Source organism: Nomascus leucogenys, chromosome 6 (assembly GCF_006542625.1).
Source record: "Nomascus leucogenys isolate Asia chromosome 6, Asia_NLE_v1, whole genome shotgun sequence".
NCBI lineage: Eukaryota > Metazoa > Chordata > Mammalia > Primates > Hylobatidae > Nomascus > Nomascus leucogenys.
In genome coordinates, this window is record NC_044386.1 from 624,594 (window position 1) to 647,195 (window position 22,602).

At 54.9% G+C, this 22,602-nt stretch overlaps 1 protein-coding gene across 1 annotated transcript in view; it reads right to left on the reverse strand.

The window, feature by feature from the left end:
- The window catches only part of LOC115835427 (probable palmitoyltransferase ZDHHC11B), a 51,227-nt gene that overhangs the window by 19,921 nt on the left and 8,704 nt on the right, over positions 1–22,602 (reverse strand). Inside the window, 7 exon segments of the mRNA XM_030813880.1 lie at positions 1,981–2,068; positions 5,458–5,492; positions 9,039–9,154; positions 12,513–12,668; positions 15,264–15,388; positions 18,912–19,013; positions 19,882–20,061. Coding sequence (XP_030669740.1) covers positions 1,981–2,068; positions 5,458–5,492; positions 9,039–9,154; positions 12,513–12,668; positions 15,264–15,388; positions 18,912–19,013; positions 19,882–20,061 — 802 coding nt within the window.

Consider the following 22,602-nt stretch of genomic DNA (forward strand, 5'->3'; position numbering starts at 1 on the left):
TGTTTTTGGTGTATATCGAAGAAAAGTTTGCCTAAAACATCACAAAGATATTCGATGATTTTTGTAGGAATGTTAAGTTGTTCCCTCTTAATATGAGGTCTGTGATAGGTTCTGCATTGCTTTCTAGGTGGTACTGAGCTGTGTGTGTGTGTGTTTGGCGTGTGGCTATGCAGCTGCTACAGCACATTCATTAAAAACGCTTCCATGTCTCCCCATTGCCTCGCCTTGGCACCTTCCATTTAAGCCAAACACCAGAAATGTAAAGAAGGGCTTGTTTCTGGAGTTTCCAGTTTGTTCCATTCATCTACTCAGGGTGTCTTCTTTGGACAACGCTGTCTGCAGCCGTGGGCCACTCCAAGGGGAGGCGATGGACTGTAGGTCTGTGGAGCTCAGCACAGGGCTGTGCCACGGACGCGGGTGTCAGTGAAGTCACACTCATTTTCTGATGGAATTCTCCTCCCCGATGTGAACAATGAACCAACGGGGTTATTTTCACAGGATTGTCCTGGAGCCCGTGCAGATGCAGACTTGGGATTCAACGCGATGCTGAGCGGATCTTCTCTTCCTCAGACCAGGCGTCATGTGGCTTCACGCGAGGGTGACTGTAAATCATCGTCTACATCGAGACGCTGCAGAGAGACCGAGGGGACTCCAGATTGCACCCAGCAGCAGGTGTCCATGCAGACGACTGCAGATAGAGAAAATCCCGTGAGCCCGTGTGCCACACGGAGTGAGGGAACTTTGGGAGCTGAGTCTGGGCGGGGACAGGCTGGGGGTTCGATCGGTTTCCACTGAGTGTGTCTCCAAATCTTCGCTGGAAGTGCAGGCAAGGGGCAAGGCTTGGACACCAGCGTCGCTGTTCCTCCAGGCTGGGGTGATCCCTTTTCATTTCCAAGTCTCAGCAGCCTGTTCCCTGAAGTCCTGGGGAAGTGCCATAAGGTGGTCCTGCCCCAACAGGGAAGGAGAAGACACCTGTAACCTCCAGAAGCTGGCTGCCTCACAAAGCCTGCTCAAAAGCCTTCCCCCACAGCCTAGCACAGTGGCTCATGCCTGTAATCCCCCTGCTATGGGAGGCTGAGGCCAGAGGCTGCTTGAGACCAGAAGTTCCAAACCAGCCCAGGCAACAGAGTGAGACCCCATCTCTTAAGAAATAAAAAATAAATTGGCTGGGTGTGGTGGCACATGCCTGTAGTTTCAGCTACTCGGGAGGCTGAGGTGGAAAGAACACTTGAGCCTGGGAGGTGGAGGCTGCAGTGAGCCGTGATCCCACCACTGTAATCCATGCTGGGTTACAGAGTGAGATTCCATCTCCAAAAAATAAATAATGACCCAGTAGAAACTGCTGGAAGCCGGTCCCAGAGCAGGAACAGAAATACGTGGCCCTAAAGCCGGCAGCCGTGTTGGGCTTTTCCTGTGAAGGACGGACACAGAGTCCATGTAACAAACACACACGATTCACACACATACACATGTGACCACACACCACACACAAAACCACACCCACATAACAACACATCCCCACATACGTGCACACGGGACCACACACACATCTCTATTCCCACCTGTCTCCTACACACAGTCCTTCCTGAGCATTTTATTTTAAAACCACAGCACGTGGCTTCTGCCATGGCTACCAATTTCCCTCCATCCTTTATCACAGCACTGTCCCTCGCTGCATGTTCTGGGCACTTCAGAGCCTGCCCTGGGCATCTGCCCATCACCACAGCCTGATGATGGCGCTCCAGTGCTGGGGGCTCCCGCTTTGGTACCCGTCTGTCACCCACAGCTGGGAAGCATTCCTGCCTCTCACTCCATCTCTCTTCTGTGCTCCACCCACCATCATTCCCATGTGAGCAGCACCCTTGGACACAGAGTGCTTCCATTCTGAATACTGCCTTAACCTCAGCTTGGGGGACCTCAGACCACACATTCTGCACATGGCCCTGTCCTCAGGGTGCATGGCTGGTGACTGCAACTTACCTGTGCCGTCGAACCCCCTTCTGGGAGTACAGTACTGGAGAACAGACAGAGGCACCTGGATATCTGCAGGGAGTTCCTGGCCTTGGCTCTGTCGAGGCAAGCAGAAGGAGAGAAACACATCCCAGCTTTGTGGGGGGCTCAGAGTGGCCCTGGAAGCTACAGCGTGTCCTGTAAGCACCACTGCTGTGGGGCCCACGTGTCTCAGAATCTGGAGACCAGCAGCTCCCAGGAGGTTGTGTGAGTGCTGCCGGGTTACTGCACAGTGGGAAACAGAAAGAGCTTCCCATGTGAAGGACCACGACTCCTTCGCACTTGGGACACTGCAAAGCAGGGCCTCCTCCCACTGTGCGGGCCCCGCACTAGAGCAGAGCCTCAGCCAGTGTGTGTCCTCCGTCAGTGTAGCCTGCTTCACTGGCAAATGGACAGAGTGGCGCCTCGGAGCCCACAGCGTTACCCATTCGTGGCAATCTCTTGAAGCAGACAGAGGACACTAAGACAGGAGGAGGGACCTGGATTATCCACGCAGGCCCCATGTAATCACCTGAGCCTCGAAAAACAGAGAAGTGAGGAGGAAGAACCTGGAGACCGAAAGCAGGGGGAGGATGCGACACCCAGTGCTGACGGGAAGTTCGAGGGGGGCTGTGTGGAGCCTGAGAGAGCCATGACTCCCATTGCGTCCAGAATGAGCTTGGGGCAGATTCTTCCACAGGAGCCTCAGAGAGGACTCCGGCCACCAACCATGCCTCCTGCCCTGCAAGGCCCTAGGCACAGAGCCGCTGGGCTAGCCCAGGCCTGAGACCCACGGAGCCGACACGGAGTGCTGTGCTGAACGCCTGGATTTGTAGTAATTTGCTGTGGCAAATGGGAAGCTAACACCAGCCACTTGGTGGACACGAGCTAATGGGAACCCCCTCAAGTTAGACAGGAAGGCTGTGGGGCCCTGCTGTGTATCCACATTTGCATCCCGTCTGCTCAGCTTCAGCACATCCCATTTAATCACCCAACACGGGCTGTGATGGACCATTTCGAAGAAATGCTCCCTGTGAACCAGCCTGACAGCTACCATTGAGCAGATACTGTGTGCCCTTCTCCCCTAAACTCCCGTTAAACTCTGACTGTGCTTCACATCTTCACTCTCCACAGGCGTTTAGTGACTGGGTTTTTTGGTATTGGCATAGTGCCATGGGATGTAGCTGTCTTTCCTGATGTGGAGGAACTCTGTGATGGGCGACGCCAGGCTTGCAGTAAAGACCATGGCTGTGAGTGTCAGCTGTCCATGTGGGCAACTGTTCCAAACTGCCAGGTGGCCGGGCAAACATTTCCTGCAACAGAAGATGGGCGATGGGTGTCTTGTTGCCCACTGCATCTAGAGGACCTGTAAACTCGCATTGTCTTTATCCCACTTCCAGCATCTTAATCCTTTCCACACGAGGGTAGCTCCTCAGTCTGTCGGAAAAGCACAGACTGGACTGAAAATCAACATACTGTTCCAGAAATGGGGACCATAACAGATCCCAAAGATGGGATGATTTATACCCATACAAGCCATTCTTTTTTCCTTTAAGAGAACAATGCTCACAATATTTGAAGTTCAAAAAGCAGGCTCTGAAACAGTTGTACAAGGTGACTGTAATTTTATAAATCAGCACTTTATGCACATCATGCACAGAAAAATCATTCAAAAGGACGACCTGGAAAATGCCAGTCCAGGTGCCCACAGTGGCTAAGGGTGGGTCAAGGACTCTACATGACTCTCATTTTTACCTGGGAATCTTTGCCATTCCCAAATTTCCCACAATGTATATATGTTGACTTGGCAATCATTAAAATTTCTTGTTTTTCATTTTGTTTTGGTTTTAGAGTGGAAGTTTACAATTCTGGTTATACTTAGGTTTCTATTAATCTTGTCCAAAATGCATCACAGAGAAAGCATTGTTATATTTTACTTACAGGACCACAGTTCCATGATAGTTCAAAGTGAAATTCAAACGCTTTGCTGCTTCTCTGTGGGGGCTGTGATGCAGGCCCCTCCCCAGGGCAGCGCTGTGCCTAATGCAACTCCAGTTTGAATTTCATGTTTCTTGGAACCAGACAAAGTGATTTTAAAGCTCATATTTAAAAATAAATGTGTAGGAATTGTCTAAAGTAAATGAAAAATGGAAAAAAAATTTAGACAGAGGTTTTCCTGCCAGATATTAAAATATAGTAGCTAAATAAGGTTCTATAATTTAAAGAGATGGTGCAGCTCCAGGACACAGACCCATGGGACAAGAGAGGTGAGCATCCAGATACAGACCTAGGCCTGTTTTCAGGGAAACACAGCGAGCCAGAAAAGGGCCTTTCAGTATGAGGGCAAAGGAGCATTATTTAATACACGAGGTGAAAAACCAATAGCTACTTTGTTGGGATAAAATAACCTTAGCTCCTCTGTTACTAAATACAAAAATAAATGCCATCTGGCCTGAAAAGTCAAAATGTAAAGGTAACAAATAAAAAATAGGACTGTATTAACAAAGACTATTGGAGGGTATTTGTATAACCTTAGAATAAAGAAGACTTTTTAAAGCAAGACAAAAGGAAATGTTTACAAATGTGGCTTCAGAAAAGTTCACAACCTCTACACCGTGAAAGATCCCATACGGTTCCTAATATGCAAAGAGCTGTTACGTTTGATAATCCAAATAACCCAACTGTTGAACGTTAATTCACTAAAGAAAAATTGTAAAATGGTCAAAACATGAAAAAATGTTCAGTCTTAATTGTAGTAAGGAAATGCATATTAAAATATACACTTTCTTTGAATAAAACTAAGCACACTGTTAGTATCTCATGCTGAAAAGAGCCACAGGGTTGAATGAAGTGTGAACTGCTCCACCCTTTTGGGAAAGTCATCAGAAAGAGTCTGTGAAGATTGAAAATGCGCGTGCCCTTCGACTCTTAGACGGCCTCCAAAATAAAATGACCTGCACTGCACAACACTGGCTCCAAGACGCTTCTTGAAACCCTGTTTGTGAAGCCAACACTGGCCCTGTTGGGTGGGGCTATGGGGTCAAGGCACCCCCAGTGCTCCCATTTACTTAGCACCTTGACTCAGGAACGGGTTGGACTCTCAGAACTTACAATTTCTATGAAACACTATTAGAGATCATAAGAAATACATTCAGACTCACAACTACACACGTGTTCATGGAGAGATGTAGAAATAAATAAGCGGGTCTTATTCTTGTGCGTTAGTTTAGATGTTAGTTATGAAAAAGGGAGTGGAGAATGTAGTTTCTGCAAGTAAGACAAGCACATCGAGATAATTTGGTATAATTTAACAACATTAAACAAAACTATTTTATCTTCCACTGCATCATCCCATGATTTCAAAATGTCTCATCATAGGTGAATTATTTTCCAAAGTCATTTGAGTTAAGAAAAGAATATAGCTATTCTTCAGAGTGACCAAGCTACTGCAGGAAGCTTGCAACTTACCCCTCTGCAGATGAGTCCAGGGCGCTGTCTCCTTGCTGTGGGGTAAATGAAAATTCGTCACATGAAAAAAGTTGTTGACATGCAGCTGATTCTTACATAAAAGTCACGTCTATTATTCGTGGGTTTTGAGGAATGCTACCTGGAGTTCTCTTGGGTCCTGAGTTCAGATCTCAGAACCACTTACACGTGCACGCGTTTTCATTTCTCTCTGGTGAGAAACTGGGAGTGGGATTCTGGTCATATATTAGACACTTATCTTTTAAAGAAATGCCAAACTGCTTTCCAATGTGGTGGCACTTTACACCCTCATTTAACTCCCACTAGCAAAAAACGCAGGAGAGTTGCAATTTCTCTACAACTTCACCAACCCTCGGTGGTGTCTGTCTTTTTGATGACAGGCATTCTCCTGGGTGTGTGGTAGTATCTGACTGTGGTTTTAATTTGCAGCTGCCTGATGTAGAATGATGTGGAGCCTTTTTTTCCATGTGCTTATGCGGCATCCACATATCTATACATCCACCTTGGTAAGGAGTTTGTTCAAATCTTTTGCCCACTTTTTATATGTATGTATGTATTTTTATTTATTTTGGTAGAGATGACCAGGCTGGCCTTGAACTCCTGGCCTCAAGCAATCCTCCTGCTTGGCCTCCCAAAGCACTGAGATTATAGGTGCTTCCCATTGTGCCCAGCCCTCTTGCCCATTTGAAAAACTGGGTTTTCTGTTTGTTTGCTTTTTATGTTGTTTGTTTGTTGTTTTTTTACAATTGCACTTTGAAAGCTCTTTGTGTCTTTGTGTATTCCGGACATCAGTCTAAGACCTGAAAATATTTTGCCTGTGATTTGCACAGGAACGGACACCTTGCTTTATTGTGCTTTGCTTTACTGCACTTCACAGACACTGTGTGTTTTTAAAAATTGAGGGTTTGTGGCAACCCTGGTCAAGCAAGTCTGTCGGCGTCATTTTCCCCGCAGCGTGTGCTCACTTCGAGCGTCTGTGTAAGCAGCTTTTAGCAATAAAGCATTTTAATTCAGATACATAGTTTTTAGACATAATGCTGTTGCCCACATGTCATGTGAACATAACTTTTATAAGCACTGGGAAACCAGAAATTCATGTGACTTGTTTTACGGAGATGTTCACTTTATTGTGGCTTTCTAAAACCAAACCTGCAATATCTCTCGTGTGCCTGTATTTTTATTTACTTAATGGTGACTTTTGAAGAGCAAATATTTTCAATTTTGGTAAAGTCCAAACTATGATTTTTTTTCTTTAATAGGCAGTGATTTTGGTGTCAGATCAAAGAAAAGCTTTGTCTCACTAAAGATCACAGAGATTTCATCCTATGCTTGTTTCTCGAAGTGTTCTATGTTCAGCTTTTAAGTTTAGGTGTCAGATGGATTTGGGGCTAATTTTTCTGTGGGAAATGAAGTGATCCCGGGTAATCTTTGTACAGGTATGAATAACTCAATCATTCTTTTTTCTTTTCCATGTGGATATCCAATTGTTCTAGTACCACTTGTTGAACTATAATTTCTCCCCATTTAATGATTTTAGTACCGTTAAAGTCAATTGATCATAAATGAAAGCTTTAACTTTGGACCTTTCTTCTGGTCCATTTCTCTGTATCTGTCTCTGTCGGCACCCACTGTTTTTATTACTGTAGCTTTATGTCTCTCTCTATGTCAGCGCCACACCGTCTTTAGTGCTACGGCTTTAGAGTAAAATTTCAAGTCTGGTTGTGTAAGTTCTCCAGTTTTATTTTTTCTCAAAATCGTTTTGGCTAGTACAGTCATCTAGGTCTTTTGAATTTGCATATACATTTTAGGACCCCCTTGTCATTTCTGCTAAAACAGAAGCCTGCTGGGGTTCAGCAGAGATGGTGGTAAATCTGTAGATCAGTTTTGGGGAAAATTGCTCTTTTAATAGTATTTTTTTCCAATCTATGAATGCTGTATACCTTTTCACTTAATAGAGCGTCTCTGACTTCTCTCAGTCATGGTGTGTAGCTTTCAGTGTACACATTTGCACAAGGGTTGTTAAATTTTTTTTTTATTAGACTGTGAAAGGAAGTTTTAAAAATATAACCCGGATTTTTCATTGCTGGTGGATAGAGATGTGTATTTTAATATGTGCCCCACATCCTTGTTAAGCGATTTTATTATCTTAACTAGGTCTTAAAACACACTTTTTAGGTTTCGTTGCCTGCAAATAAACACAGTTATACTTTGTATTCTGTGTGCCTTCATTTCCCCTGCTGCACTGGGCTGGCCAGAACGTTCCTGCGACATCAGAAGTAGGAGGAAGGGGCGTCATCACCTGTGCCCAGCCTCCAAGAGAGGGTCACCAGCCTTTCACCAGGAAATGTCATGTCAGGTACACAGGGTGCTTTCCTATCATTCCCAGGTCACTGAGATTTGTTAAAAATCATGAATGGGAACTTGCTGTTAACAAATCCTTTTCTGCATTGATTGGCATGATCGCATGGTTACCGTTCTCTATCGGACTAACGTGCTGAGCTGTAGTAATTGATTTCTAGGCCTTAAGCCACTGCTTCCCCCTGGAGTGATACCACTTGGCCACAGTGCACAGTTCAGCCCCGTGCTGCTCGATTTGGTTTGCCAAGGTCTTATCAGTGATCTCTGCCTGTGTTTCCTGAACATACTGGCTTATGAATATCTGGCTTTGGTGTCAGGTGGACAGTGGCATTGCTGAGTGAGTTGGGAAGTGCTGCTTCCTTCTGTGTTCTCAGAGAGTCTGTGTGTAGGTGGTATATTGTATTTTTTCTTAAAATCTTTGCTGGAATTCATGCATGAAGACTACAGGGCCTGGGATTTTTCTTCACTGGGAGATTTTAAATTAGTAGTTCAGTCTCTTGGCTGTTCTATGTCTATTTAGACTTTCTATGTCTTCTTGAGTTAGTTATAATAATTCATGTCACTTAACTGGAAAGGGAACTAACTTCCTTAAGTTAAAAAGCATGTTTCAGGCCAGGTACAGCAGCTCATGCCTGTAATCCCAGCACTTTCGGAGGCCAAGGCGGGCGGATCATCTGAGGCCAGAGGTTTGAGACCAGCCTGACATGTCAAAACCATGTCTCTACTAAAAATACAAAAATTAGCCGGGCGTAGTGGCGTACATCTGCGATCCCAGCTACTTGGGAGGCTGACGCAGGCAAACTTTTTGAACCCAGGAGGTGGAGGCTGCAGTGAGCTGAGATTTCACCACTTCACTCCACCCTGGGCAACAGAGCGAGACTCTTGTCTCAAAAAAAAAAAAAGACGCAAAAAGCACATTTCAACTTTGGAAGATGTATAATGCAGTATAGAAATGTCCAGGAGACTCAGTTCCTTTCCTATCTTTGCACTAGGAAGTCACTGGTGCATGACTGGTGTTTATGTTCACAAAGACACATAGACACACCCATGCACAGAGCCTCACACACCGACACACACACTCACAGCAGAGTCCATGGGCTGCATCAGCCCTGAAGTAAAGGAGCGTGGCTGAGAGGTCCCAACCACAGAGTGACCTTAGACATTGTCCCAGGCCTCGAGAAATGGAGCAGAGAGACAGGTGGTACCTGGAGAAATCCTTCCTCCATTTGCACATGTGGATCTTTCCTCGCTGCTTGATGTTTTGAACTCTCTTCTTTGCAGGTCTTATTGAGATACTCAAAGGTGGTCATCTTCTTGGCCTCTGGAAAGGGAAAAGGAGGAACAGGACAAGTTACCAGCCCTGCAGCTTTGCACGGCGCCCACAGGACAGCTCAGCAGGGCGGCCAGCGCCACTGACCAGGCCCCTGCGCAGGAAGTGCTGCTCCGCCCACCACGCAGGCCCTGTGAGGCCAGGATGGGTGCAGGTGCCTTGTGGGCCCAGGTCTGCAGCTAGCTGATGGTCAGCAGGAAGGGTCTGCAGCTGTGACCTGGGGACCGGTGCTGATCCACGCCCCTCCGCCTGCCAAGGCCTCACTGAGCTGCATTGTTAGTGGTGTCAGAGGAGAAGCTGCCTCTCACAGACCTGGGTCCCCCATACCACGCAGCCTGAGAGGTTGCCCCAGATCCCCTGGGATCGCTGGCAGGGGTGAGAGGCCAGCTCAGGAGGGGCTGCTCTGTCTGAGGGTCCAGGTGGCCTGTGGGGTTCCTCACATCTGGACACTGGGTGGGGCGCACCTTGGGGGATGCACAGAGACCCCGAAGTCGGAGGACCACACAGTGTGGCGGCCACCCCGAGGTGCTGGCTAGCAGGTCCTGGGACCACACACTCCTGAGGGTGCTCAGAGCCCTAGGCTCAGGAGGTGAACATGAGTGCTGTGAGTGCCATTCAGCACCGCCTTTGATGGGGCTGAGACAGGTCACCATCCCTGCAGCCCTGCACGGTGCCCACAGGACAGCTCAGCAGGCCGGCCAGAGCCCCATCCACCTGGCCTGCCCTGCAGGCAGCAAAGCAGCCCAGGGAAGCAAAGCAAAACCTGAGACAGCCATTTATCTAAAAGAGCCGTCTTAACAAACTTTAATAAAATGGGCTCTGCACCTATTTCAGCCACAAGCTTCCATGGAGAGACCAAACTCTCCATGCTTCTTTACCTGAACACAAACACCGTGAGAGCTGATGTCTTGTGACTATTTCTGGAGACTGGGACGGCCGCCCACAGAGGCCTATTTGCAGTGAGGAGCATCTGGCGGTGGGCGCCCTGTGGAGCTGCCTGCGGCCAGCCCAGCCCTCACAGGATGTGTCTCACCACAGCCTCTCCAGTCCTGTGAAGTGGAGAAGCTCCTGGCCGTCCTGGAGTCACTGCCCAGGGAGGCTCTGGGTCACGGGGGCGGGGACAGGCCTGGGCGTCATGCTTCCAGGAATCCTGCCTCCCGCCCACAGTAGCCACCTGCCTGTCCTTTCATGTTTCTGCCACACCTGTTCTGAGCTTTGTGTTCAAGGAGCCCATTGCAAGTGCAGTGCCTGGCTCAGAGGACAGACCAGGCCACCCCTCCCAGCCCCGCATGGCTTCAGGCCCACTGCGCTTCCCTGCTCCTCTGCCGCCTGAGGCAAGGGCCAGCTTCTCCACAGCACAAAGGCCATCCACACTTGTGTCTCATTCTTCATCCTCTCCCCCAGCGTGCAGGTGACCATGCCTCACCCAAAGCAGCCTGCAGCCCCCCACGTGCTCCGCACACAGTGGGTATTCACTATTTTAACCAGGGGGAAACATTTTGTACAGAAAGTTGGAAAAAAATGACAAGCGCAGACTTTGTATTACTGGGCAGTTGGAGCATCCGTTAATCTGCGGCACATGTGGATAAGACCATGTGGCCTGGGCCCAACCTCGGCCGATTCTCCTGTTGTGGGGGGGCTCACCCTGATTCTAAGCATCTGAGGGTGAGATTTCCTGGTAAGGAGACATGATGAATTCTGGGTGGAGTGAAACTCCAGAAAAGACTTCATAGGTGGTAAACCCAAAAATACTTAAATATAAGAGAGATTGCTAGATAATTCTAGAAAGTACTTTAAAAACTATTCCTGATTCTAAGAGGGGTGGAGAGTTTTGAAGGAGGCCCAAATGACTTCTCACTCTTAACGGTTTCAGCTTCAGGAACAGGCAGCCTGTAACATTCTACAAGGCAGACGTGCGACTCCGTGAAGTTACATCTGAGGCTTTAGTTCCATTGCATTCAGTAAACATATCTTTTTTTTTTTTTTTTTTAGACGAGTCCGCTCTGTCACCAGCTGAGTGCAGTGCGCATCTCGCTCACTGCAGCTCCGCCCCCGGTCACGCCATCTCCTGCCTCGCCCCCGAGTACGGACTACAGGCCCCCACCCCCCTATTTTTGTATTTTAGTAGAGACGGGTTTCACTGTGGTCTCGATCCCTGACTCGTGATCCGCCCGCCTCGCCTCCCAAAGGCTGGATTACAACGTGACCCCGCCCAGCCTCAGTAAACATATCCTAAGCACCTACTCTGTACAGGCACTGGCCTTGACATCCAAAATTAAAACTCTGAAAACACCACATTCAGCACTGTGTCCGTAGGATTTAATCTAGTGATTTTCATTGCACTTTCATTAAAAAAAAATTCAACCCTCAGGCAAGACAACAGTGACTGTAAGATGTGCGTTAGAGGTGTGTGTTTTAAAACATTCCCAGGGTTGTGTGGGGACAGTGGTTTGTAGGGTAACCTGTGGTTATGAACAAGGAGGCTCTTGGTGGGGTGTGTTCATTCTGAGCTGGTCGTTCTCGCCACAACTGCAGGCACGGGCTGCTCTGGAGATGGAGGTGAGCCCAGAGCCTGACCCACCCGACTCCCTCTGCCCTGACCAGTGGTTGGCCAAGCTGTTGGGAGCAGGGCATTCTTGGGGGCTGGCCTGGACACACTCTGCTGCCCACGTCCACAGAAACCCCCTGAGAGGCCACAGCCTCGGGGCCACCACTGCCTAGAGAACAGAAGACGCTTTGCAGCTGGCCCACCATGACCAAAACAGCTGGTGCCAGGAGCAGGGAGGTGGTTACTTCCAACAAGAGGTTTCCTTGGGGCTGGGGAGTTTGCCCTCCCTCGTTCAGCAACATGACTGACCACCTACCGCTGTGCCCACGGTGAGACTCAGCAAGACCACCAGCTCTCGCTTCAGTTGTTTGGTTAGCGGGTGACCTGCCTGTAATATTTTTCATTGTTAGAATTTCTACTGGCGCTTTTCTAAGTCCACCTGTTCTTATTTCATAATGTCCTGTTCTTGCCTAATAGAGCCCATTCCGCTGTCTCTGAACATTTTAAACTTGTTACTTCGAGCACCCGGCACCGCTCCTGCAGGTCTCAGAGTGACTTCAGCTCCTTGCTGGGCCTGCTGGGCCCTCATGGATTTAATTTCTTCCTGCGATTTGCCCTTTTTGCCCATGATCTCATTTCTGGGAAAGGCTGACCCTGAACACATGCGCACATGGGGGGCAAAGACTCTGGCCCCAGTCGTGGGGGGCTCAGGGTTAGGGACATGCTCAAGTGAAGGTGTAAGATGAGCAGCCCTGACCACCCAGGCTTGGGGGGATCGGGGGCTTAGGGTGGGGGACATACTCAGGTAGATGTGGAAGATAAGCAGGTGGCCCAGGTGCACCAAGCCAGGAAGGTCCAGCAGGAGCACGAACATCCCGATGATCACGACTGTCAGGGTCTGCACCTGCACCGGGAACAGGGGGAGGAACAGCAGCCACGTGTTCGTATTCTTGACATCTGTGGAGACAAGTGAGAGACACCGTGTCCAGCACCTGCTGACGGGTGACACATCAGGTGGACGTCACAGAGCAGATCTTGCTGGGGATGGGGCGCTGTGGGGACAGCCGGCGCGAGGGATGCCTCCCTGCCCAGGTGGACGCCTCCCTTACCTGAGTGCCCCGTGGGCCCTGCTGCCTAGTTGGTTTTCATGATCCCTGCTTTACGGACCTGGGAGGTGAAGCTCCAACAGGGTCACTAAGTGCCAGGGCCCCAGCACCCACCCATGCCTTACTAAGTGCCGGGGTCACAGCACCCATCCCTTCCTCACTAAGTACCGGGGTCACAGTGCCTGCCGGCTCTGCTGGGTCCCAGCACCCACCCCTTCCTAAGTGCCAGGGTCACAGTGCCCACCCCTTCCCCACTAAGTGCCAGGGCCCCAGCACCCACCCCTTCCTAAGTGCCAGGGTCCCAGCACCCACCCCTTCCTCACTAAGTGCCGGGGTCACAGCGCCTGCTGGCTCTGCTGGGCCCCAGCACCCACTCCTTCCTCACTAAGTGCCAGGGTCACAGCGCCTGCCAGCTCTGCCGGGCCCCAGCACCCATCCCTTCCTCATGGCCCACACTGTGTCCCTGGACCCTCTGCACCTTAAAACAGCTGCCTTCAAATAGAACAGGAAAGCCACAGCTCTCGCCTGGGGTCATTTCTAAGATATGGTCCTCTGTGACACTGGGCTGCCAACACTCAAAACCACACTTCCAAAAATCAGGCATAATGCAGAACGGCAGAGGGCCGGCCAAGGCAGAATGGCAGAGGGTTGGATTCAGCATGGATGTCTTTGGGTGACGGAGCCTCTCTGGAACTGGCGGCTTCGGGGGCCATCCTAGAAGGCAAACACCACACTTGGCCCGACGGGACCTCAGCTCAATGTGCCTGGGCTGGGCTGGGCTGGACCCCATGCTGCCCCCCTTAGCCAGTGACATCATGATGAGTTCAGCCACGAGAACAAGGAGCTGCTTTGCTCAGGGCCCTGCTGGTTTTGAAGCCCTGCAGAATCATCTGGAACAGCAAACCCAGGAATTCGCTCAGGACACAATCGATGAACTCACACGGAGACACTGGCACTGCCGTGTGGAAGCAGCATGTTCCAGGAGAGAAGCCAGCACACGCCATCTCGGCCACCTCTGCCCTCTCACTCTCTCCTGGCATCCCCCACAGTGTGAGCCCAGACAACGTGGAGGCTGCTGGGGAAGGTGACTTGCTACAGGGGGAAGAAGAATGCAACAGGCATCGTCCTGGGCTTGGGTCCGCTGAGGTCAGGGCCTCGCCAGGGTGGAGCTGGCTTTCAGAAAGAGCTTCAGAAGCGGCTGTGAGGCCCTGGAGGCATCAGTCACGCTTTGAAGTGGAAGGAGGAGCTTTAGGGCCTTCCACATGGAGCTGGCAAAGCTCATCCTTGAAAAAAATGTCACACTGTGTTGGCTCTGGAATGCTCTGGAACGAGGGCAGGCAAATCCTCCCTCTCTCGCCACCTGGGCCGTGTGCAGTGCGGGTGCAGACACACCTGGGGCTGAGACTGGCAGTCTTGACCTGCACCCGGAGGGGCTTCTCTGGCCCAGGTCCTCCTGGTCAGGGTTCCGGTGCTGCTGTGATAAATACATCAAGTGGTGGCAGGTGGGGGCAGCTTCTACAGCAGACTCTTGCGGTCCGAGGCAGGGCTCTGACGTCCAGCTGCAGGACAGGTGTGCTCGCTGCCTCTGCATTCCACAGCAGACTCTTGCAGTCCGAGGCACGGCTCTGACATCCAGCTGCAGGACAGGTGGGCATGCTGCCTCCGCAGGGTCCAGGGAGGTCCTCCCACCTCTGCCAGCTCCTGTGGCTCCGGGCAACCCTGGGCTGTGGCTGTGTGACTCCACCCCTGCCTCCATCTTCACGGGGCCGCCTCCCCTCTGTATCTCTCCTTTTTCTTATAAGCACACTCATGGCTGGATTTGGGCCCCCTGGGACATCCCAGCATGACCATCCCACCTCAGATCTTAAGTCACAGCCGCAGGCCCATTTCCCGAGGATGCTGGCATCACGGGATCCGGGTTAGGCGTGGACTCGCCTCTGGAGCCCACAGTCCTCACCGCCACATCTCTCCAGTGGCTCAGTGCAGGCATCGGTTCCCGAGGCCCAGGCTCCGGGCCCACTTGGCCAAGAGCCTCAGCACCCCGCAGCCTACAGCCCAGCACCCTCAGTGCTGCCTCCGCTCTCCCTCCCCATGGGCTGCTCCTGCAGGACGGGCACCCCCACCCTCCCACAGCTACATGGCCCCACGGGACAGTGTGACAGGTGCTATAGGGCTGACTGCAGAGGGCAGGGGCAGAGGTGGACCCCACTCTCTCTCGCCTGACACGACCTGGCAGCATCCACAGAGCAGCATGGCCAGCGCCCTCCCTGAGCCTGTTTCCTGCGCGCTGGGGGTTGCTGGGCCATGTGGACACTGGGCTGCTGCCATCGGCCCGGGTCAGAGCCTGCCTGGGGCAAGAGGGGCCGACCACCCCAGACCCGATACTACCACCCGGGAAGATGGCTGGAGGCGAGGATGAGGGCCCCCGAGAGCGGCGGCCACGTACCTTCATACTTGGGGTCCGTGCGGAGCACCCTGGGGTTCACGAGGTACTGGACGAGGACGTACAGCAGGATGGCGATCAGGCAGAGCGTGCCAGCTGTGGCCGAGGCCACAGTGCTGAAGAAGAACCTGCCGGGAGACACACAGGCAGGCGTGGGGGTGGGGATGCAGGAGCAGCGGGGGCGCGGGGGCAGGTGTGGGGGCACGGGGGCAGGGGGTGTGCACGGGGTGGGCAGGGGCGGGAGTGTGGGGCACAGGGGCAGGGGGCACGCAAGGGCAGGTGTGGGGCGTGCAGGGGCACAGGTGGCGTGTGGGACAGGTGGCGGGAGGGGAGGCAGGGGCGGGGACACGCAGGGCATCTGGGGCAGGGGCGGGGGCGTGCAGGGCAGGTGGGGGGGTGCAGGGGCCGGGGTGGGGATGCTCGAGGCATCTGGAGCCCGCAGGGTGGAGGTGATAGGTCAGCGTGGGCGTCCACTGAGAGAGAACACCTGGCCACCACCCGACGCTGGCCTCAAACCCCACTCCCGACCGCACCTGGAAGCTCAGGCTCCCGTCTCTGTCCCATCTTGTGACACCCCCCCAAGTCTCCAGGCCTCTCGCTGTAGAGGGGTGGCCGTGGGACATTCCCATCATCACACCGCCCGACAATTCAGGCAGCGCTTCTTGCAAACGTGATTGCATTTAATCCCCACAAGGAACGATGTTGTGAGGAGGGGGAACCAGCTCTTTTCACGAGTGGGGAAAGTGAGGTCAGAGACGCGGTGTGACTCACCCAAGCCTACCAGCAGAGCGTGAAGGTCACACGGCGTCTCCAGTGTCACAGCTCTGGGGCCTCTGCCCGCACCTCCCAACTCTACCTCATTCAGACAGGGCTCCCTTCCAGCCAAGGAGCACACGGGCTGGGTCCGCTCAGGGGGCCCTGGGCATGGTCTGTGCTGGGGTCTCCATGGCACCATGCTAGGCAAAGGCACTGAAGCCAGGGAAGGGGAGAGCCGTGAGAGTGCCGTGGCACCCAGGAGGGCCTGCAGGCTCAGGGACCTGGATCTCTGCACCCAAAGGGAACTCGGGCTGAGGAGGCCCTGGAGGAGCCCAGCCCCACCTCGGCTGCAGTCCCCCCTTCTCCAAAGGTCTCCTGCAAATCTGAGCCAAAAGCGATGTCCATGCTGTAGACGTGAGACCAAAACCACTCCCAGTCTCTGGTCTTTGCTCAAAAGATGCAGAGAATAATCCATCCAGAAAAACCGATTCTGGGCAGCAGTTCCTGGAACATACTTTGCCTAAACCATCTTCCCTTGGTCTTTCCGCCATTATGATATATTTTTTTAAAGTATCCTTTAACCTCCTTTAATCTTTTCCATTGTATTATGTTCACCGAAGCTTGTTTAAATCCCTTTTTCTATTTTCAACTGGAGGCCGGAGCATGAATGCCGCAGTCTTCCGAGGACGCGGTGCGGGGACAGCTTCCTTCCGGGCGCTCCTCCTCCCTCCAAGAGTCTTTTGGATAATCCAGGGGTGAGGGGTGGCTCCGGGCGTGAGGGGCTCCCTGACTGCTGCTCCCTCGTACTGCCTCCCTCTCACAGCTTAGGTTGCCAAAGCAGCAGCCTCTCCAGGCAGCGGACACGCCCTACCCTGCTCCCAGTCCTCCTGGGCTTGAGCCCACTTGTGGGGAGTAAAGACCCCTCATCGTCATCCTACTGTCTGGACAGGACTCCCCTCTTCATCCAGGAAAGCAGGCGGGTCTCTAAGACCACAGACACCAAAGCCCACAGGATGGGGCAGAGCCGTTCACGCGGGGCCTCCTCTCCCCGCAGCCGCCCAGGGCCGCCCTCCTCTTGGTTAGCACAGCCTCCTGCCCCTGCTGCCCGTGTTTAACCTGCGGAGTCCGAGGCCAGCGCTCACGTCTTCCCAGGACACCACGGCCACCTGCCTTCTTTCTGTCCCCCTTCCTCTCTTATCACTACGAAGTACGCAGCCTCCCTCACAGGCGCTCCGCCATCAGCTCGGCCTCCCCCGAGGGGGCTCTGCCATCAGCTCGGCCTCCCTCGCGGGGGCTCCGCCATCAGCTCGGCCCCCCCCGCAGGGGCTCTGCCATCAGCTCGGCCTCCCTCGCGGGGGCTCCATCATCAGCTCGGCCTCCCTCGCGGGGGGAATTGCCATCAGCTCGGCCTCCCTCGCGGGGGCTCCGCCATCAGCTCGGCCTCCCTCGCGGGGGGATTTGCCATCAGCTCGGCCTCCCTCGTGGGGGATCTGCCATCAGCTCCTCAACTTTCCTCATCTTGCTCTCAATGCCGTTGCTCTGTCCACCTCTGGCGGATGAAGGGACAGAAGCGAGGTTGGCACAGATGCCGGCGTTGGCTGCTGCCTGGAGCTGAGGGCGTCCATGACCCCCGCCCTGCTCTCCTGATGCCCCTTTCCCACACACAGGCAGTGTCTACACTTGGCACCCATGTGGTCCCTCTCCAGTGCCCCTCCTGAGGAAGGCAGACCCTCTCCTTGCCACCTGCCTGTGGGCCCTCACCCCCTCACCTTCCCCGCCAGGGCCTGCTGGATTGAGCCAGCTCAAGGCACCAGAGCAGAATGAGTCCAGAAGGAAGTGGCACCTGGGGCTAGCATGAGCCAGAGGAGCTGGCCCCACCTTGGCCATCCTGGAGCTGCTCTTCTCCAGGGCAGGAGGCGGGTTAGGGTTAGGTCTCCCCGGCCCCTACCATCTCACGCAGCCTCTGGACTCGCTCTGCAGTGACGCAGCCTCTCTGTCCCTGCCGGGCTGCTCAGCCACTCTGGACACATGCTGTGCTCAAGACGGGATGGCAGGGAGGCAGGGCAGGGACCCCCCGGCGTGTCCTGTGACACCAGACAACGTTGGTCCCCATCCTGCCCACACCAAGGCCTCTTTCAGGTCAGCACGGAGTAGCTGCAGAGCACACGTGGTTCTTTTCCCTGGTGATCATCACAACTCAGTGCTGCGGACAGCCGGGGCTCAGCTCACGGGGACTTGAGAGTCCCTGGATCCTCCACCGTGCTCGGGAAACACCTCTAGTCCTTGCACCCCCACCGTGCTCAGGGGAAACACCTCTCATCTGTGAGCCTCCATCGTGCTCAGGGGAAACACCTCTCATCTGTGAGCCTCCACCGTGCTCAGGGGAAACACCTCTCATCTGTGAGCCTCCATCATGCTCAGGGGAAACACCTCTCATCTGTGAGCCTCCATCATGCTCAGGGGAAACACCTCTCATCTGTGAGCCTCCACCGTGCTCAGGGGAAACACCTCTCATCTGTCCGTGCTGGGTGCCCACTGCCCTTCCATGGCCCCACCTTTGCGCTGGATGAGCCTCACCCTGGGTGGAGAGAAGGCAGCCCAGCCCAGGACAGCGCGGTCAGGAGGCCTCAGCCAGCGTGGCCCCGCAAGTGCCCACAGGGGGCCTCCAGGGACTTACTCTGTGCGGATGAGCTTGTCCAGGGACGGCTGCACCACAGCCCCAGAGCCAGACAGGAGGCCGGGGCACGCAGGCACATGCGCCACCACATCAGGACAGGGACGCGGCCCCAAGAGGACCCTCCCCCCTTTCAACACGAGGACCCCTGCCCACAGACCCCTCCCTTCCGAATTCCCCCAAGCCTGGCCCGTGCCGGCCATCCCCGCTGTGCCCCTCACCAGTAATTCTGGCTTCCCACGCAGTTGTTGATCCACGTGCAGTGGTGCTCAAAGCCGGACACACACTTATTGCAAGAAATGCAGTGTTTGGTTTTCTTGTTCCTGGAGGGATGAATCGGGGAACGGCTGTCAGGCCCCAAGTGCGCAGGTTGGGGCAAGGCCAGAGGTCCATCACTGGAAGCCAGGTGCCTTGGAGGAACCAGCCCTGTGTGGCCTGGGGAGTGGGCGTCCAGCGGGGAATGGGAGGCTGGGGGAGGGTGTTGACGCCTGTGGGGAGGAGGAGAAGCAGGGCAGCTGTGGGCAGAGGTAGCCACAGAGCAGGAGGAGCTGTGTCTGTGGCCGCCCGGAGCGTAGACCCCCCCACCAGCCTTCCTGCACTAGCTTCACTCTGGGCCATGGCCCTGGAGGAAGCTGCGCCTGCCCCATGGTTCCAGGAGTTGAGGCCGGGGGCTTGGATCCCACCTGTGCCTACAGGGCCTCCCTTGCAGCTGACAGCAGCCCTGTAGCCACCCCCTAGGCCATCACGGAGGCCTCCAGGGCCCCTAGAGACACTGGAACCCTTCCCTCCCTCTTTCCTAGGGGCTTGTCTTGAAAATCCCCAAGAAAGACAGCGCTCTCTTGCCCCGGGACCTCAGGGGAGGGAGCTCGTGCACAAAATCCACTGAGGACCAAACATGCCTGAGTGCTGCTGCGTTTCATTCCAAGGGAGCAGCGGGGCACCTGCAGGTGACAGACCCAGCCCTCCAGTCTCAGCCCTGCCTGCAGAGGGGGTGGGGCGGCCCGGCACGGCGCCCGGCTCACAGCGTGATGAGGGGCTATCCACCCGCAGCCACAGGGCCGGGCCCTGGAAGCTCCATTAGCATCGGCTGCGGCCATGACATGGGCCCTGAGGGGCCAGCAGTGACCTGAGCCCCTGGACCCCTGGAGGTGACCCTGACACCGCGGGGCCTCGGCGAGGGCGGGCACTCACACAGTGACGTTGCACAGGTGGCAGAACTGATTCTGGATCACGTGTGTGTGTTTTGCTCTGTCGAAGATGGGCATGGGCTGAGAACAGTTCTTCATGAGTCTGACATTGGAGTCGGCCGGGTCGACACAGGATACAATCAGGTGGACGACAAGGTGGAAGGAGAAGATCCCCCCCGGTCACCTGGCATGTCAAGGAAAAACCTGGCCCAGGGCCTGGTCAGCCTGGCACGAGGCGTCTCCATGAGGCCCAAGGGCCCAGAGGAGGTGAGGCCGCCAGTCAGCCCTGCTCACCCAGCCCTACACACCCAGCCCTGCACACCTGAGCCAAGATCACCCAGGCCTGGCCCTGCTCACATGGGCCTGCTCACCTGGGCACGCTCACCCAGCCCTACACACCCAGTCCCCGCACACTCAGCCCTGTTCACCCAGGCCTGGCCCTGCTCATATGGGCCTGCTCACCTGGGCACGCTCACCCAGCCCTGCACACCCGAGCCCTGCACACACCTCCCTGCACACCTGGCCCTGCTCACCCGGCCATGCACACGCGGCCCTACACACCCAGTCCCGCACACTCAGCCCTGCTCACCCAGGCCCAGAGGAAACGAGGCCACCCATCAGCCCTGCACACAAAGCCCTGTGCCAGTCGGGGACCGGGAAGGCTGCCCCCATGTCCCTTTTGTTCATCCCTGTTGGACACAGGGCAAATCCCCCACAGAATGCACCGTACCCCCAGAGGCTCAGCCAGCCCAGCCAAGCACAGTGACCCCAAAACTCTTTACACCTTGAGGAAAAGAGCAGAGCCACAGGAGGGACACCCCAGGTGTAAACACAGCCAGATGCAGCCCCAAAGGCCCTGGAGGAGCCTGGGTTCTTTCATAGCAGAGACCCCTGAGCACTGGGATAGAAACACAGCCTCAGACAGCAGGAGCAGGGGGAGGAGGGAGGAGGCTGCACAACCTATGCACTCCCTCTAGACCCCAGACGGCTCACTCAGGGACCCTCTCCCCGAGACTAGCTCAGGGAAACCCCCCCTAGACTCACTCAGGGTCCCTCCAGACTCTCTCAGGGACTCCAGACTCTCTCAAGGACCCCAGACTCACTCAGGGACCCTGGGCCTCTGTCTTGGGCCCTCTGAGCTCAGAGCCTGGCTGCGGGGGCACTGGGGAGAGGGTCCTTGTCCCCTGGAGCCAGGAGAAGCTGGGCTCCCCGTGACTGGGACGTCAGCTCCCGCCCTCAGATCCTGGCTCCCTCCTCCTTTCACCCTGGGACCAACACAGACTCCCCATGGCAACCAAACAGAAAGGGTGGAGTGCGGGGCCCTCCCATCACCCTGCCTGGCCCCTGGACCGCCTTCTAGCCAGGAGTTCAGGATTGACAGCCATCTCCGCGGGGCAGCCCAGAGGCCCTCGCAGTGTGGCCTAAACTTGGCATGGAAACGCAGGCTGCCGACCTGCGGGGCACGGCGCTGTCCTCCTTGGCACCAGGGATGAGGAAGAAGGCGCTGGCCATGTGCAAAATGCTGTGCAGGGATTTTAGCAGAAGGCTGCCAGCAGGGCGGGTCCTGTGCCAGGCCAGGGGGCTGCTGTCCTTCCTGACAAAGCCCCTCTCCAGAGCCCCCTCAGGCAACGTTGGGACAGTTTCACTGCTGCTGGGCTCACCCCCAGCCTCGTCCTGGCACCACCTTGGGGCATGGGGTTAGGGTTTTTATGCAGCAGCCCTTCCCTGACGAGGGTCCCGTAAGAAGCGTGCTGTTATGAATGGGAAGCCTGAGTGTGAAGCTGGTTCCGACCAAAATGCAGACACAGGTGCCGAAGCCCTCAGCAGGATGCACCGCACACCCTGCATCTTCCAGGCACCCACGCGGCCCCGGGCCCTGGGTGCTTGTGTGTGTGAGCTGAGGAGGAGGCTCTGTGCATGCAGACATGGCCGCAAGGTGGACAGGCGAGAACGATCTGGATGCCAAGGGGATGGGACTGGGGAGCTGCTGCCCAGGCTGGGGTGCAGTGGGAGCTGGACAGTGTGGCAACGGGGCCAGCCAGGCCCTGGGGGACTCACATGGGGGCCAGGACTGACCAGACACCTGCAGTGGCCACTCTGACCCCACCATGGTAGAGGAGAGGTCTGCAGGGGCCCCGCCCGACTTGGGAGTGGACTGAGGCTGCAGGGGCTGTAAAGGGTGTGGGTCAGCTGGGCCGGGCACAGGGCTCACTGTCCAGCTGGTGACACTGACATGACCGAGCCTGTATCCCGGCTGTTGTCCCCATGTACCCGCTCCCTGCAGGCTGAGCTGGGGACACTGCACTATTTATGTGGTTGCTGGGGCAACGGGAAGCGCGTCTGGAGCCTTGGGACGCTATCGGTGGCAGCTGAAGACAATGAGACAAGGCAGGAAGCTGCACTGTGGCCCAGGGGCAGCCCCTTCCTCTGCAGAGCTGCAGCAGCACTTCCCTCCCTGGAAACCAGTGGGCAGGGAGGGTGGGGCCAGGCAGGGCCTCTGCACGGGCAGCAGGTGAAGCTCAGGCTGAGGACGCCCACCCAGGCCCTTGGTCACCACATCCAACTGCGGCCTCACATTCTCCAGGCTTCACACACAGAAGCCCACTGCCAGGGAGACGGTGCTGCTGCAGGGGGCCACCGGGAGACAGCCCGGGGATGGTGTGGCCCTAACCGGGACCCACTGACGTCCCTGTGGAGGAGCTCAGGGCGGTCCTGAGCCTGAATC